At 37.4% G+C, this 16,244-nt stretch overlaps 1 protein-coding gene and 1 long non-coding RNA gene across 2 annotated transcripts in view; one reads left to right on the top strand and one right to left on the bottom strand.

The window, feature by feature from the left end:
• Positions 1-16,244, bottom strand: part of PCLO (piccolo presynaptic cytomatrix protein) — a 367,600-nt gene that overhangs the window by 51,994 nt on the left and 299,362 nt on the right. Inside the window, exons 19-22 of the mRNA XM_064443829.1 lie at positions 14,567-14,747; positions 13,219-13,413; positions 11,790-11,972; positions 347-488 (exon numbers count right to left, since the gene is read on the bottom strand). Coding sequence (XP_064299899.1) covers positions 347-488; positions 11,790-11,972; positions 13,219-13,413; positions 14,567-14,747 — 701 coding nt within the window. The remainder of the gene's footprint in view (positions 1-346; positions 489-11,789; positions 11,973-13,218; positions 13,414-14,566; positions 14,748-16,244) is intronic.
• LOC135312018 (uncharacterized) lies at positions 13,245-14,773 on the top strand. The gene is made up of 2 exons (XR_010371633.1): positions 13,245-13,285; positions 14,691-14,773. It is a non-coding gene; the product is annotated as an uncharacterized LOC135312018 (long non-coding RNA).

Here is a 16,244-nt window from a genome sequence, read left to right as displayed (position 1 = left end):
TCTAGAAGGTCAATCTGAAAACTTAAACTAAGCATTCTCAGGCTTACGAAAGTTATACTTCTAAAACCTAACCCAAGCATCAAAGGCTGAGACTTGCACCTCTTCTGTGTGACAGCAATAAATTCATGAAGTTGAGGCACAGGTTTGGATGGTTATTAATAATTCAGTATTCAACAAAGCAAAATAAAAATGCAAACTCTGAAAAAATTCTCCTCCCCCTTTAGTTGTTATTCTACTGCGTAACTCAAGTCTGTAGAGCAAGCTGCTTAAGAAGATGACTGGCAAGTGAAAGGGCTATAAATGATCAGTGCACAGAGGATATGGTATATTAAAGGAAAAGCCTTACATTCTTGGGATGGGAAATAGATTATTCTCTCCTGTGGCACTGCTGCTGCCTTCGCTATCCATGCTGTAGCCACTGCCAAAACTACTGGCTGACGAGCCAGTGGAGACAGAACTTTCTGCAGGTCGGTGATTAGTAGACCTTGCTGTACAGGGCGGGAACAGTGGGTTACCAAAAAACTTGTAAGGCATCAGTACCATCCACGTTAAGAAAAAATGTAATTTATGAAAATCACATGCTGCAAACGTTTTCAATTTTTTACTTTACATTCCAGTATCACGTTATCACCTCTTGCAGATGATGTTTATTTTCACATAGAATAAGGTGTTCTAAACCAAATAGTATACAACCATACTTTTTCTCCAGTCATGTTAATTTTACAAATCAACAGCCTGAAGGAAAAAAAGAATGGGTTAGATTGATTAATACTGCTTTTCTGATTAAAGCTACAGAAAACCAGTTATTCATCTAAAACATTTCATATGGTAATCTCATAAAAATGAAAGTCCCAGCGGGCCTTCTTCATATTCCTTATGAAACATTCTTTGCATTTGGTGATTTTGACAAGGAGAGGAAGCTGAAAGGAAGTATAGGTACACCAGCTATAGTTACAGAGACTATACAAAGACCTCCACCCCTCTTGAGACATAACACAGCTACTGCATTATATTTCTCAAGTGCTTTTACCCATCTGGATCTTTCTTACTACACACCTAGAATTTCAAAGCACATATTTTGATAGAAGGTGCCCCAAACTTGTTTAAGACCATTTGGTGTAGAAAATGTACACCAGCATGTGTTGTTTTTACCCCAGGTGCCTTATTTCCTGCTTTGGATATTATTGTACTACATGAACAAATCTTCTGGTATTCAGCCTTTGAGAAATATAAACAAAAAAGGACAAAGTGACATTACACATAAAATTAATACAGGAACAGTAGAGTAGCTATTCTTATATTGAATAACACAATTGTCTGAGAATATTAGTACAGATTTTTGGAATTTTCTGTTAAATGTCCTCTACTACATCTACTATTGTCATGTTTCATCTATTCCAACTAGCTGAGCATATATACTGAAGATAAAAAATACTTTTTTGTAAAGTTATTTTTCTGTGAAGACTTAATGAAGTTTTATGTTATTTTGGTGAACTGTGAACCTCTAACGCAGGCAGTTAGAAGAGATTCTTGTTTAAACAAGAAGTTAGTCAAATATCTAAATAGAAATGACCTCAAATAAGAGCCAGAGTCCCAATGGTGTCTTGCCTTAAACTGGCAACCAATATTATTTCTGTCTGACTAAATGAATAATATTTTTGGTGAGGACTGCTTCATGCCGCCTAGTGTGGGACCGGGAAGCTGAGTGTGACTCCTCAAACATAATGCAAAACCAGATTAATAATTGAAACAAGAGAGGAATTAAGCAATCCACGTACCGTCAATCCTTCAGCCAAACTGTGAGTTAAGACAGAACTCTTACTCTGCAAATTTCTTCACTGCTAAACCAAGCTGTCACATAACTTTTTTTTCTTTAAACTCTGTTAGACTCCTCTGTTTTAGTACTGCCTACAGCCACAGAAGGAACCTGTCAGTCTAAGTTATTTTCAGACAAAAATATTCTTTAGCTCCATTTCACAATGTTATACATTGATCATAGGCTATCTTCTTGGCTATTATTACAAATTAATAAACTGTAAAATCATAGTGTTATTAATAGATACTCTCAGTATCTCATCTGGAGAGAAAGCCAGCCATGCTTTTTCCAGCAGAGACAGCCAGAGCACAGCAGCGTGCCCTGCTCAGGCAGCTGTGAGCAGTGGTTGCTCTATCACTTTCAGTTTGTGGTACTGTGAGCGAATTCCTATGACTACGGTGACATGTCAGGAAGCTGCGGTTGGGAAATGTTGGGCAAGAGCGAGATTTCAGAGAAGAAAGATCAAGCTCTCCTTTACAGTGCATTATTGCCAGCTGCCCTGTATTCAACAGCCTGAATTGGGGCTATGTCATGCCTGCCCCAAACTAATCCATAACCTCAGTTCTCATAGTGTTCATGTGACCTGTATGATTTCTCATGTCTGTTTTTTGGGATTCTGAGGATTTCTTTATGTTGGGTTGGGGTTTTTGTGCCATGGCATGACAAATGCCTCATAGCAAGGACAGTCAGGAAAGGCACACGTCTGCAAAACCTGTGGAAGCCAAGACAGTATTGTGTCAGCACAAAAAGGTGTCTTTAGTCCTTCCCTTAGGCATGAATTTGCTTAGTGTAGCATATGTCTCCACCATAACATATGTGGCTGAAAGGGTGGTTCATATATGGGCTCTTATTTTTATTGAATTTGCTGTAAAAGCTAGTGCCTGAAGTAATGGCTTATATTTTTACTAGTAAATTTCTAAAACCAGTAAGAACCTAGACTTTAGTTCAAGCCAGAAAAGCTTGAATTACGCCTTTATAAATGGTTTAGAAGTTCTGCTACAGCTATTTATAATCAAAACATAGCTGTTTGTTTTGAAACAGATGTATCCTGATGATCCATTCAGTATGCTGTATTTTTAGTTTCTTTACTGTTTTTACTAATTTACATCATTTTCTATATTGATGTTTTTTCCCAGAAGATCTCTTGGTGAATGGTTATAATGGATCTGAGTTTAGATTGTGATTGGATTATGAAAATTCTGAAGTTCAATGTTATTCTTTTTTTTCTTTCCTATCTGCTTTATGAAAGTAATGAACTACAGCATCAGTTTGCGACAAGAGATGAAATCCACAAATAGATTTACAGCTGGTTTTGTGACTAATTAAGAATCTGGATACAGAGAAATGAGACACCCACGGTTTCTATATACCTATATTTGTGCAGATAAATATAGTCCTCTAAGCTTCTTCTGCTGGTTATACAGGAAACTTCCAAGTTCTGAAGATGTTGCAATGCCTGCTGCCAGGCAATATTTTGTCTGAGGCTGAGAATAACCATGGTTAGATTTGTACTCTAAGTTGAAAGTTAGAACTTGTTCCCTGCTCTCATATGCAAGGGACTAGTTTGTACAATCATTTGCAGTCTTGCCCTTTCTCCTGGAACAAATACAAACGTTGTCTTAGGAACTTTAACAAGAAAGGCTGAGTTCATTGTGATACTCCTCTAGTCTTACTAGCCTATGTAAAGCTGTGAAGCCCTATGAGTGCCAGAGCAATTCCCATCTTTCTTGGCCAATTGGGTTTCTATCAACATAAAGGACAAGTAACAAAAATGAGATTAGGGCAGGTCACTTCTGAGTTGCAGAGCTTCTGCTTACAGCTGCCTATGCTAGAAAATGCCTAAGTTCTCAGGTTTTGACATCAAAGTTCTGGTGGGAGGTGCCTTGGTCTGTAGAGAATTGAGCAGATTTGTATGTATTCACTTGTCTTTTGAGGTCCAGAGATTGGATATTCTCTTCTGGTATCACAGAGGTGCCTGATACCACAAGGTATCTTGCTTTGCCTAAATATACAACATGTATTTGAATGGGAGCTTGGGCAAAAGCGAGTGCAATCATTTGAATATTAAATATCCAGAGTATGGAAGAACTATGTTTCCTTCCTTCCTTGCCCATTCGTTTTTCAAATTTTTTCCTGACTGGGGGGTGGGGGGAGAACCCCAACAAACCTTTAAAAACTTTTAAAAACTTTTAGAAATTCTAAGGAAAAAAACCTTATCATATGCATTGTTTTGCTGCCAATTACATAAGATGCTGAAATAATTTGTAGAAGAAAGAAAAGGCTCTTCAGGCCTCAGCAGATGGAAGAGACTAAGCTTAACTGAAGATCATTACCCAGCATCATCATCATTTGGTCTCTTACTGGAAGAGAGGAGATATCCTTTCCCTGCTTCAGCCACTTCTCCATGAACCGTTTATGCAGTTTATCAGGTGCTTGGTACTTTTTAAGGATTGTAACTTCAGTGATGACTGGGCTGTCCAGCTGTTGGACTATGAAGAATAGAAATAGGAAATGAGAGTTTAAAACTCTAATATGAGCTGCTTCCACTGAAATAGTGCATGGAATTACCTATTATACAAAGCTGTTGTTTCATTTTCATCTGCTAATCCTATTGTAGCTGGTAGTTCCCCAGTGAGATAATGTGTTCTCCACTTTGAAGGTGCGTTGGTGGGTAGACATGTCATATTTAGTATCTAGCAATGTGGTGTTAATGCTGCCTGTGAGTGACACTGTTTTACTGTCTGTTGCACAGGCTGGCATGAGCAGAAGTTTCAGTTCAACTGTTCTAGTAAATAATATATAAATGAGTTGGAAAAGTTCTCGATTGCTTACAAGAATTCTTTCAGATTCTAAGAAAATGGATCATAAAGTTATCCCTGGTGTAGGATCAGGGGTTTCCAAGCCAAAAAAAGATTATAATGGTTAGACAGATGCCTTTTGTAATCTGTATTGTTTACAGGGGAAAAAAACCCACCCTTCCTTCAACAGAATTATATTTGTCTGCATATTCCCTTATGCTTTCTTGGAAAAGAATTTCTGATTCAAGAAAACTCATGCTAGCACTGACCTCACCTCTTAGCTCAATTTTTTACAATTTATTTTGAAAAACCTTTTTAATTATTATTTGTAGCATGATGTCAGTTGAATGCATCTATGGTAAAAACATGATTTTGCTTATGCTTTGATTTATGGACCCAGATAGAAAATCAGCTTCTATAACCAAGGAAAACACGTAAGTCGTGCCTTATTATAAAGAAGGTATCCACTTAGACGCAGAAATACAATTGTCAAAACACATTGGGAAATCCAGTTCTATTTGTAAACCAAACAAGAGGAGGGAAAAATGCTTCTGAGTATACATTTAGGATTTAATTTTGAGACTTTGCTTCTAATTGCTTGAAAACAAGTTGTACTTTATAAGTGGCAGTCTTCTGGCAGAACCTGGGTAACAAAAAAGATCTGATAGCATCATGCTGTCTTCTCAAAGTGATGCAAGCCCATGGGAGCAGATTAAATCACCAATCTGCTTTGGATACTTATCTGCTGACCAATGGACTGGGCATGTCACACACAGCATCTTCTGGCAGAAGCTTGTCTGCTCTTCACTCTCAGTGCCTTGTGTTTCAAGTGCTCCAACTTTGAACTGCCCGAGGTGCCTGTTTACCTCTTTTTATGAAGGGTTTGTGAGAGCTAAAAGCAAGTGCTGCTCAGGCTTGCTCTGTAAGGTTCTGCAGTGTAAAACCCTGTTGTTGGGACTGCTAGTTCCATCTTTTGTGAACTGGCAACAGACTGGGGATACATAACTAACTAGTGATCAAATGCATATACCTCAGGTCAGTTCTGACAGTTTCTTTTCCACACTCCTCCTCACACTGAACAGTACCTTAGACCATGGTCTCACCCTTTTCAGCCACATTTGTATATTAGACATGGCTCTGTTCACATACTGAGAAGTGATATTTTGTGAAGTTTCAACACAACTCTTTGCAGAGCAATTTACCATTTGAAATGAGTAATGGCAGAACAGCGGTCATCTTAAACTGTGGTGATGGCATTTCTTTACCCAGCAAAGCAATTCTGATGAAATAATTTTCTTCCACGTGCTCTGTAGGGTTAGGCTACCATCTAATAGACTTTTGAAATAAGAGTTATCAAATGAAGAATCTGAGCAATTTCCTGAAATTACATGTCAGCTTAAAATTGTGGAAGAGTAAATAGCAGGAATAGCCAAAGCAAAATGTGCCAGCCATTAGACTGAAACAAGACTGAAAAGACAGCCTCAGATTATTGCTATCTGCAGTGTGGGGACAAACTGTTCTTGTTTTGATAATGATTCTTGAAAATGGGTTATCTGTAGCAACATGAAGGCCCATATAACTTGGAAATTAAGAGACTACTGAAGCTAGGCATAGAACAGCTTTGGGCAGCAAATTATTTAAAGTGTGAAGGAAACATCCTAAATTATTGTAGGAAATTAAAACATGACATTGCTTATTAAAAGCGTGAAAATGGGTATAGACCTAAAGGGACCCAAATAAGCAGGTATTCAAATCCACAATCATATCCAATCCAAAAGATTTATAGAACCTAGGAATCCATTTCATTTCATTCTGCATTGGTGCCAATGCCAGTAAATAGAACTTAGTGATAAGCAAAATTCCTGTGATTATAATTTCTTACAGCTAACTGGATAAAAATTACAGAGTGCTGGCTCAGACCCGTATCATGGATTTTACAGTGGTAGCAATATCTTGGTACATACATCACATCGCATTTCTGTGTAGCTTCAACCTGTTATACTGACACTTAAGTGAACTTCTGTCAAAAGTTGTTGGACGGGGGAGTTAAAAGCAGGTATGCTGCCTTTTGAACTGAAGTGTTTTAAACCAGAGGTCTTTGAGAGGTGTAAACTGACAGATTCATTTGGGTACAATTTTGAAAATGCTGATGCACAGTCTATCTACTCCAGTTATTCTGGCTAACAGTATTAGCTCTGGTAGTAGGCCACCCTCTAACCAGTAAAATCACTGGATGCACTACTGTTTGGAAAGTATTTTAAATTCCCAGAGGTTTGGGGCTGAAATAAACCTTTCTATTATTGAGTGAAAAAAAAATATAGGAAAAATAGAAAAAGCTGTAGAAATATATTGTTTATGTTACCTTAAATGGTAATTTAACAGGTATGTTTGGGTCTTTAAGTGAAACACACATTATTTTCTCTAGATCTTTAACATTTGCTAACTAATTCAGGTCAAGAGTATAGCAGTGCTTTTCCCTGGCAGGTTGTTTGATTGGTTGTTTTTTTAATGTGTGCCAAATAAACGAGGAGGTGCATCTGACATCCATCATCACATGATGTTCAAGCAACTGTGTATTGACTTGTAGCTTCTCTCTCATAAGTGTCTGAAAGGAGAGAAAAATGCATAGGACTACAATGACTTTCAGGCTTAAAATCACCTACTTAGCTATTTAAATATCAATTTACTCTTCTCCAAAAATCCTGGGAAGAATGAAAATAATTTTCTAGAAATTCTCTTCTTTGGTCATAAAATAATTTTTTGTTGTTGTTGACCATTCAATATTCTGATGTAATAAAATAATTTCTTTTTTGTTGTACAATCATTGTACCTAGCACATCTTCCTCTGCAAATAAGGAAAAGCCCATTGAGTTTTACAAATTAAGCAGGTGTGTTAAACACCCAGGCAGAGACCATAGCTCCCTATAATACTGTGTACTTTAAAAAATGACCAGTTATGTAGATAAACGCTGACAATATGGTGAACATTTTTCTTTTGTGCTCTGAAATTCTAATTTCACTGGAAACTACACTTTCTGTTCTAGTGAGGCAGAGCTGGTACACCTTCCTACTTCACATGGATGCTGAAGGGGAATTTTCTTGATCCTTTTCTTATTAACTTTTTTGGAAGCTATTAAAAATAAAGCACATATTTCAGTCTTTTAAAATTATAAACTGGCTTTGGAAAGACTTTTTATATAAAATCAATAAATAATTATATTGCAGATACACCTACTATTTTATATGCATATATCCAGAGAACTGGTAATTATCATTAGAGTATCTCTAAGTGTTCAAATATATGAAGAACTCTAAAATAATTTATTATATTTAAAACATAAGTGACCTACCAAGTAAATTCCATATAATGGAAAGATCCTGCTGTGGGATAAACCACTGACTTAAAAGGAGTTGGACTGATTTACACTGTCTCTAAAACTGACTCATCTGGTGGTTAAACCCTAATACATAGATTTATGTTGAAAGGAATGTGCTTAATTTTATGTGAATGTGTAATTGGCAATGATTCAGAGTTTTCACAAAAATGAAATCGAATTAACTCAAACCTAGGCACTGCTCTCTCCCTCTGGCTTGGATCCCTTGCAGCTTCTGCCTTCAAAGGGTTGGCTCTGAAATTTTATTTTTCCTCTTTGAGCGGTGTGATGGGAATGCATATTATGCAATTGGTTTCTTTGCAGATCACACTCTTATCTCTCACAGGCAAGAAGGAAATTCTACTTCAGGGTTTATTTTTAATTAAATGTTGTAGTTGAATATTGGATTTTACAAAGGTTCTGAACAAAGACCAATGTTTTCTGTTGTAGCTTCACCTTAATTTTAAAAGATTATTTGAAATACATTTTTTACTTTTTAAAATGAATCCAGAAATAGTTTAGTCCAATAAACTTAAACTGATGCAAGTCCTTCGCATTCACAAAATATAATAAGTATACCATGGGTGCTGGTTTTGTTTATGAGTTCCTTTTTACTTCTTATCAGACATACAATTAATAACTGACAAAATACTTCTAATAGAAAAGGTCCTAGAAGTCAGAAGTAGAGAAAGATTTCTGTGGGGCATTCTAAGAATGACTGAGGGCTCTTGTTTTGTTCTGGGGTTTGTTTTTCTTTCAAACGCCAATTCAATGCAAGAAAAAAAAAAAGCTTTTGAGGGACTAATTTAAAGGAGGAAACGATTTCTGAGTGTTCTTTGAGGTAGAGGAGGACTGATGATCAGTAACAGAGTAGAATTTTTCCCATTATCCTTGTGGAAATCTTGCTAGATTGCTACTTCCTTGTGTGCTTGGGCTAAAAAAACCCAAAGAGTTATTCTAAAAGGTATTGTTCTCTGATAAACTCACAGAGAAACAACGGTGATGATGATAATAATAATAATAATAATAATAATAATAATAATAATAATGATGATGCTGTGGATTATCTGTAATGGCTTCTTTAATAAAGGGCTTTGACATTTAGTGACAAAAAATTACTAACTTGCCAAGATGACTGTTCCAGTCCATAAAACCAGTTGATAACAGGTTCTTTTCCAGGTGCCAGTAAAGAAGGCTGTAACGGGGTGGGTACTGCAGTCATGCAGCATCCTTGTAGGAACAGACTTGCAAACTGATGATGCCCTAATATTCATTGTTCACAACAGTCTTAACTTTTAGAATTTTTGAACCATGGGGAAACCTTTCCTTCCTTCATGTCCTCTCCCTCCCACAAAGAACTCCATAAATTGAAAGCTGTTTTGAGTATCTTTGGGGCTTTTTCTATTCAAGGTCATAGTCTTTTCTTGTTTTACTTACATAGTCCACAAAACTGCAATTAACTAATCTTGCTTTTTGTTCCTGCTGAAATGCATGAGATCCATTAACATCAAAATGGTAAGTGTTGGCCAACCTCATATGAATAAGTAAGGACAAACTAGTCTTGGTACAATAAGATGAAGCCAAAACTTCTCGCACACCTGAAACCAGACTTATAAACTTAGTGTAGGTGACCATGCATTGTGTATATGTCAGAAATAAAAGACAAAAGTACCATGTCTCTTCAGAGTAACTCTAACCTCACTTATAAATTAATGATATATATTAATGTGGGCTCTTATTCCCATAACTCTCTCTGATGCTTCTAATATTGCTGAGCCAAATGCATATTGATACATATTCTTTTGCAATTTTATAAGTAAAGAAGCTAGCATAATAGTTCAGTGTCAAGCATACTTGAAGCCAACAGCCTAGCTATTTCCTTATTTTAAAAGTGTTTGCAAACCCTGATTCAACCTCATATCACAAACACACAGAATCACAGAATCACAGATTGGAAGGGACAAAGTTTTTAGTATTGTTTGTCTATGCCAAAAGGCAACACAGGACTAAAAGTATTTATGATAAATCTCTATAGACAGGAGACCTCAAAAGATCATAAGAGTGTAGAATTAGAATAGAATAGAATAGAATAGAATAGAATAGAATAGAATAGAATAGAATAGAATAGAATAGAATAGAATAGAATAGAATAGAATAGAATAGAATAGAATAGAATAGAATAGAATAGAATAGAATAGAATAGAATAGGATAGATTTCAGTTGGAAGGGACTCACAGTGATGATCTAGTCCAACTGCCTGACCAATTCAGGGCTGACCAAAAGTTAGAGCATGTTGTTAAGGGCATTGTCCAAATGCTTCTTAAACACTGGCAGCCTTGGGGCATCGACCACCTCTCTGGGAAGCCTGCTCCAGTGTTTGACCACCCTCTTGGTAAAGAAATGCTTCCTAATGTCCAGCCTAAACCTTCGCTGACATAGTGTTGAACCATTCCCACAAGTCTTATCACTGGATACCAGGGAGATCAGCACCTCCATCTCTGTTTCCCCTCCTCAGGATGCTGTAAAGAGCAATAAGGTGCCCCTCAGCTTCCTTTTCTCCAAACTAGACAAACCCAAAGTCCTTAGCCACTCCTCATAGGACACTCCTTCCAGAATTAGATGGCTGTGGTATACATCCCAGGAATAGGAGGGGCCTTTCAGTCATGATGCCTGAACTGGTACCGTGATATCCTCTGGCTTCTGCCTTAACTGAGTGTATGGAGTTGAGCTGTAGAGTAAGACAATATGTGTGTGGGTGGATGCACACATGTTTGTAGACAGATATCTTTATAGAAGAGTTCTTAAGGCTTGCATAAGAACCAACTTCTTAATTCTGAATACAATGTTTAAAATTGTTTGTAAAATTTGCCCTTGTTAATTAGCTGTGTTAACATCACACTAGTGCTCTTAATAACTTGTTGCCTTTGGGGTATATTGTTTGAAGTATCATTCCCTCTTTCTCTCCTCTAACCTACTCAGCCAGACTGTATTGTCCACAGTATGCAATGGTGTTGACAGAAAACCTTCAATGAGTCACGAAAGCTTGGGCAGGGATTACAGCACAAGAGAAGGTCTGGGAATCCATCTTGTAAATTTATTGGGATTATCCCTCAGATTCCATGGAAATAAGTGAAACATTCCAGAAGTCAAAAGAACAGTGCTAACTTGAACCAATCGGGATCCTGGCTCTTTATTTGTGATGAGGGTATAAATTGATGATATGTGGTATTTAGGTTTGATGTACAGGTACCTACAGGTAGAAGATAATTTCTTAAGAGGCTGATAGGAAAGTTATCAAGAGATTGAGCTATACATGGATCAAAACTCCGTTCCTTTCCACTGGTGGTCTGAAAAATTATCTATGCTAATGACTTTTGACATAAAAACTACGTTGGGAGAGGACAAAGAAATCATTAATGTCCCAATTTGAATTCCACAAACAGAAATGTGCAATTACGTTTTTGTCACAGTATAAGAAATGTTCAGTCATGCTTAGGCAGACCAAGTTGGATGCATGCTTTTTATTAGGCAACAACATGAGCAAAGCTACACCATTTTTCAACAGAAGTCTAAGTCCTCCAGTGGAATGGAAGTGCACATTTGTTGTTTTTAATGTTTCTTAGCAGTTTTCCATTATCAATTTATGCGCTGATGTGGAAAAATCAAGCAGATTTCTTGATTCATGTTAACATTTACAGCACTTAATGGAGGGGTAAATAATTAAATATTGCAATGAATTAGTAGACATGGCAAGAAGTATTTGGGATGTGGTTGGTTTCTTAACCATGTCTTTCTGCTCACCTCCTTCAGGCTTGACTGGTCCATCAGACATCACTTTCCTGAGGGCTAGTTGGCTTTGGTCTTTGTTGTCATTGGCTGGTGGAGGCAGATTGTCAGACTGAGTTCTTTGAATAGGGAGGACTCCTGCTATGCTGTGTCTGTGCTGCTTCCTGGCATGATTAGACTGACCGCTTTTATGTGCTGCTGTGGCAGTGTGGGTGAAATGGAAACCCAGAGTATGTATCCTCAGATGGAACCAGCTTAAATGTTATTCATGCAAACAGAAGTGTTCTTTTCTGTATTTAAATAAGTAGTGTTTTCAAACACCAAAGAGACACCACATGCACAGCATTAAAGAGTATTAAAACTGGCTGTTTCTTTATTAATGATGGTGAAAAGGGAAATAATTTTCCCCCAGCTTTTGCATTATATCATGGTAAGTTTACGGCATAACAACAAATCCTGAAGACAAACACAATGATTCCACAGTCAGAGAATTTTAATTTGCCATCAACTAAACCCTCAACTAGCAACCAGATACTGGTCTGACGTATACTCTGGAGAGCAAGCCTTCTGAATGGAAAAGTTTTAATATATTAATCTATTTATAGTTGTCAGATGAAATCTATCTTGACCCTTAATCAATCCACGGCACAAAAATTACTAGAAAAATTGAACTGACTATGACACCTGACTTAGCTCTCAATGCTCTTTGAATTTGCTAACTTGATAACACTGTTGAAATCTGATGTTGTAAATGTCTTTGTGTTTAATGATTTTGCATTTAATGTGTCTAATGTTTTTTAATGTTGCTGTCCTGCTCATCACTAAAATGATTTTACTTGAGATATTAAGAAAGTTGCCATATATTTCCTTTCAAAAAACAGTTTGATATTTACAGTCATGTTTCAAAAATAGAAATCTCATCCATGTAGTTAAAAAACTTTCTTCTTTAACTTTAAATCTTCTTTTGTGTATATAGTACTGTCCTTCCTGACTACTACTTATAGATATATCTTGTTATTAAACTGCTCTCCGTACTTGTTGCGTGCAACTTGAAGAGCTGGCAGTTGTATCTCTGCAGGTTTTGATTATTTCATTGGTAGTTATTTAGTGACATCAAAACACCACCACACAATTTAATTCTCTGTGAGTCATGCACAACCATGGAACATCACGGACCATGAGTGAAGGGACTGATGGAGAAACAGCCAGTTTCACTGCAGTCTATATAAATTAAAATAAATAAATAAATAAAAGACTTCTAAATACAAGAGTATAGTGTAATTATATGTATTCACATACAGGCACACAAAGAAAGACATTGAACAGAGTGAGCACAGTGTGCCAAGAACAGAAAAAAAACAGCCGAAAAGGGAAGGACAGCAGGGAAAAAGGCAACAGATGAACATTAAGCTGCCATGCTGAGGAATTTATTTGCGTCTTTTACTTGGTTGAAGGCGAAGCTGTTGGACAGCTGCTTCAGCAGCGGCGATGGCTGCCCCAGCATCTTCAAGGTGAGTTTGAGTGACGCTGGTTTTGCTTTGGCTGCGAGATGGACCGTGAGAGCGTAGATGTCCTTCAGAGGAAGATTTGGAGCTCCCTGGACTGCTGTGGGATTTCTCAATGGTGGGCACCTGCATGTCTACCAAGAAAATGAAGAAGCACAACTGTTGCATTTATTAAAAACAATTTAATTTTCATTCTCTTGACTGGCCTTTCTAGCTGCATTTCAGAACAAGGAATAAAGATTAAGCTGTGCAGTGCCATTCAAAGTCTCAGGATATATCATGATTAGGAAACTCTTATGAAGCACCATTTCCTACTTTCCCACTGTTCCCTAGCCCAGGGAATAATTGATTTAATATTGGGTTTCTATCACCTGTGAATTATGCCTCCTGTGCTGGTTCACACTGGTGGAATGACAGGGTAAAGACTAATTTGTTTTCCACTTTCTATTTCTCTAGTATTTAGAGACTACCTAGCACCACTTACACCAGTACTGAATATTTAGCTAATGTATGCAGTTTTATTTTGATGAATGCCCCATTCAAAACCATAGCCTAACTAACAATAGCTTCTATACTAACCTCTAATTTAGAGATGGATCTTATACAGACACCAGTCCCTAGCAAAACTTCACACAGAGACATGAAGAGGAGATGGAGCAGAGTCTTATCGCTCTGAGACTCTCATCTGAATGCTATTTGGGATGGCATTTGCTTTGATATGACATACACTGTGTTTAAGTGAGCCACTGACTACTTAGTATCAAAAATAAAAGTAGAGACAAATTTCTTGGAGCAGGAGACACTGAGACCAATTCTGCTTTTGTAAACACTAGTATAATTCTACTGTATCAGCGCCACCAATTTCCAATACAATTGAGATAGGCCATAGTCCGCTATCATTGACTGGAAATGCATATGCATCATTATAGCATAACTTTTATTCTAGAAAAGATTAATGTGACATTTCCAGAAGATAAAATGCCATAGAATATTTACAGAACATGAAACTTAGAAAGGTAAATATTAAAAGGGCACAGAAACTATAGTAGATGTACAAAGCACACGGAGCTTGTAAGCTGCTGTTTTAAGGTCACAGTTACTCAGTATGCTGACTGGTACTGATCAAGCCAAATTAAGTCTTAGATCCAATGAATTAATCAGAGAGATGAATACTTTTTAAATAGAAATGTATACAAACTTCATAGCAGTAACTTTATTTTTCTCTTAGAACTCCTGCATCGGAAATGTTTTCCCATCATCTGGTCAGGTGCACTAAGTCATTCCTACCCTTGGAGGGGTCCGGGAAAATTCCATGACTTCTGCTTTTGATGACAGATGGTTTTGGAGATTGCTGGCTACTCTGTCCAGAATGAGATTTCCCGTGATCAATGTTTTCACTCTGTTCTTTCAGAGGGTACCACCGAGGAGTGTTGTCAAGCTGAGAGACACTCGATAACTCAATCAAGACCTATAAATAAATCAAAGCACAATACATGGCCTGTATCTGATCTGTTAATGATTGTGTACAGTGGAAGAGTCTACAGTTGTGTTACCAGAGGTTGCAATCAAATATAAGAAGTTACGGATATACGACTGTGTGCTGACAGATTCAGGACTCTGCATACGCTCTGACCTTGCCTGATAGAAGCCAGCTGTGATCCCAAAGGCACATTTGGTGCATATTGATGTGTCTGAACTAATAAGTCTTCTCAACAGGACCTCAGTAAGGACTACAAACTTAGACATAGCTCAATACCAAGATAACTAGATAGTTTAAAGGGTAGCTTGTGAGGACTAGCTTGAAAGCTAGAGTAGAAAGACATCTAGTCGTTCTGCCTCTGTATAGACATATCCTAATAGAAGTATCGGGCAGTGTTATTTTCTCCTTTTTGTCAGTGTTAGTAAAGGGGCAAATAATTTGATATTTGTTTTTCATAAGGTCTTCAATAACATGAGACTGGAGTTTGCTGATCCTTTTCAAAAATCCACATATACAGAATTCATGACAAAAAGAAAAGAATAGGGATACCTTTGCACTTCACTAAAATAGTAGAATTCAGTAGGCCATTTAGGCCTCAAAAATGGACTGGAAAAAAGAAGGGAGATGAAATGGCAATGTGGAAATGAAACGAGCAACTTGTCTAAAAAAACCCCATTGTAGCTAAAATCTGCTCTGGGCCACCTGCATTGCTAGCAGGAGTTTTGTGAAATTTCTTTTTTTAAAAAAAGTAAAAGAATATGAGCATTGGGACCAATAAAGACCCTTCCTTCCTTAATGGTCTTGGAGCTGAGAGGGCCAAGAGATGTAACGGACTAAAGAATCATCACAGAGTCATGAATCTGTGGACAAAAATGGCCTTGCCTTTGGGTTTAAGGTGAGAGGGTTAATACTAATATCAAGTAGGGAAATTTTAGAAGTGCTAGACAAACAAAGCATGCAGTTACCCCAGGGAATGATGCCTTTGTCAGTTTAAGACCTTAAATGAAAGAAAGCCTCTTCAAGTTGAGGGATGGGAGTCCCTTCACAGCTCATGGTTTTCTAGAATGTTAAAAGCCTTTTTTCTTTCAGCTTCATGGGTTGTATATGACCTGGCTTGGTCTGTCTGGTTAGGTCTATACTTAATCTGAACAGATTAACTATTTAGCATGCTCCCTGGTGTGGTTTTTGGTTATGGGTTTGGGAATGATTTGGAGGACATCATGGCTGAAGATTGTTCCCAGTAGGCATTATAGGCTAGGGGGTCTGCTTTGTAGAATAGGAGGGTTCACATTCCATAGACGTGAACCACGACGTGCCACTTGCCATCTGGGGCACGCAAGCGGTGCTGGCCCTATTCAAACAAGTCCTTAGGGCACAATTTGGATTATGTTATGGTGCAGGATTCCTGTGGACACCCTGGTCTTGAAATACACTGGGTAGTCTTTTCTGTTCCTTTTTCCATGAAGGACTGTTTTCATATATAAG

Source organism: Phalacrocorax carbo, chromosome 1 (genome assembly GCF_963921805.1).
Source record: "Phalacrocorax carbo chromosome 1, bPhaCar2.1, whole genome shotgun sequence".
In the NCBI taxonomy this organism is placed as follows: domain Eukaryota; kingdom Metazoa; phylum Chordata; class Aves; order Suliformes; family Phalacrocoracidae; genus Phalacrocorax; species Phalacrocorax carbo.
Note: the sequence above shows the minus strand (reverse complement) of the source record. Positions and strands in the feature narration are given on the sequence as shown.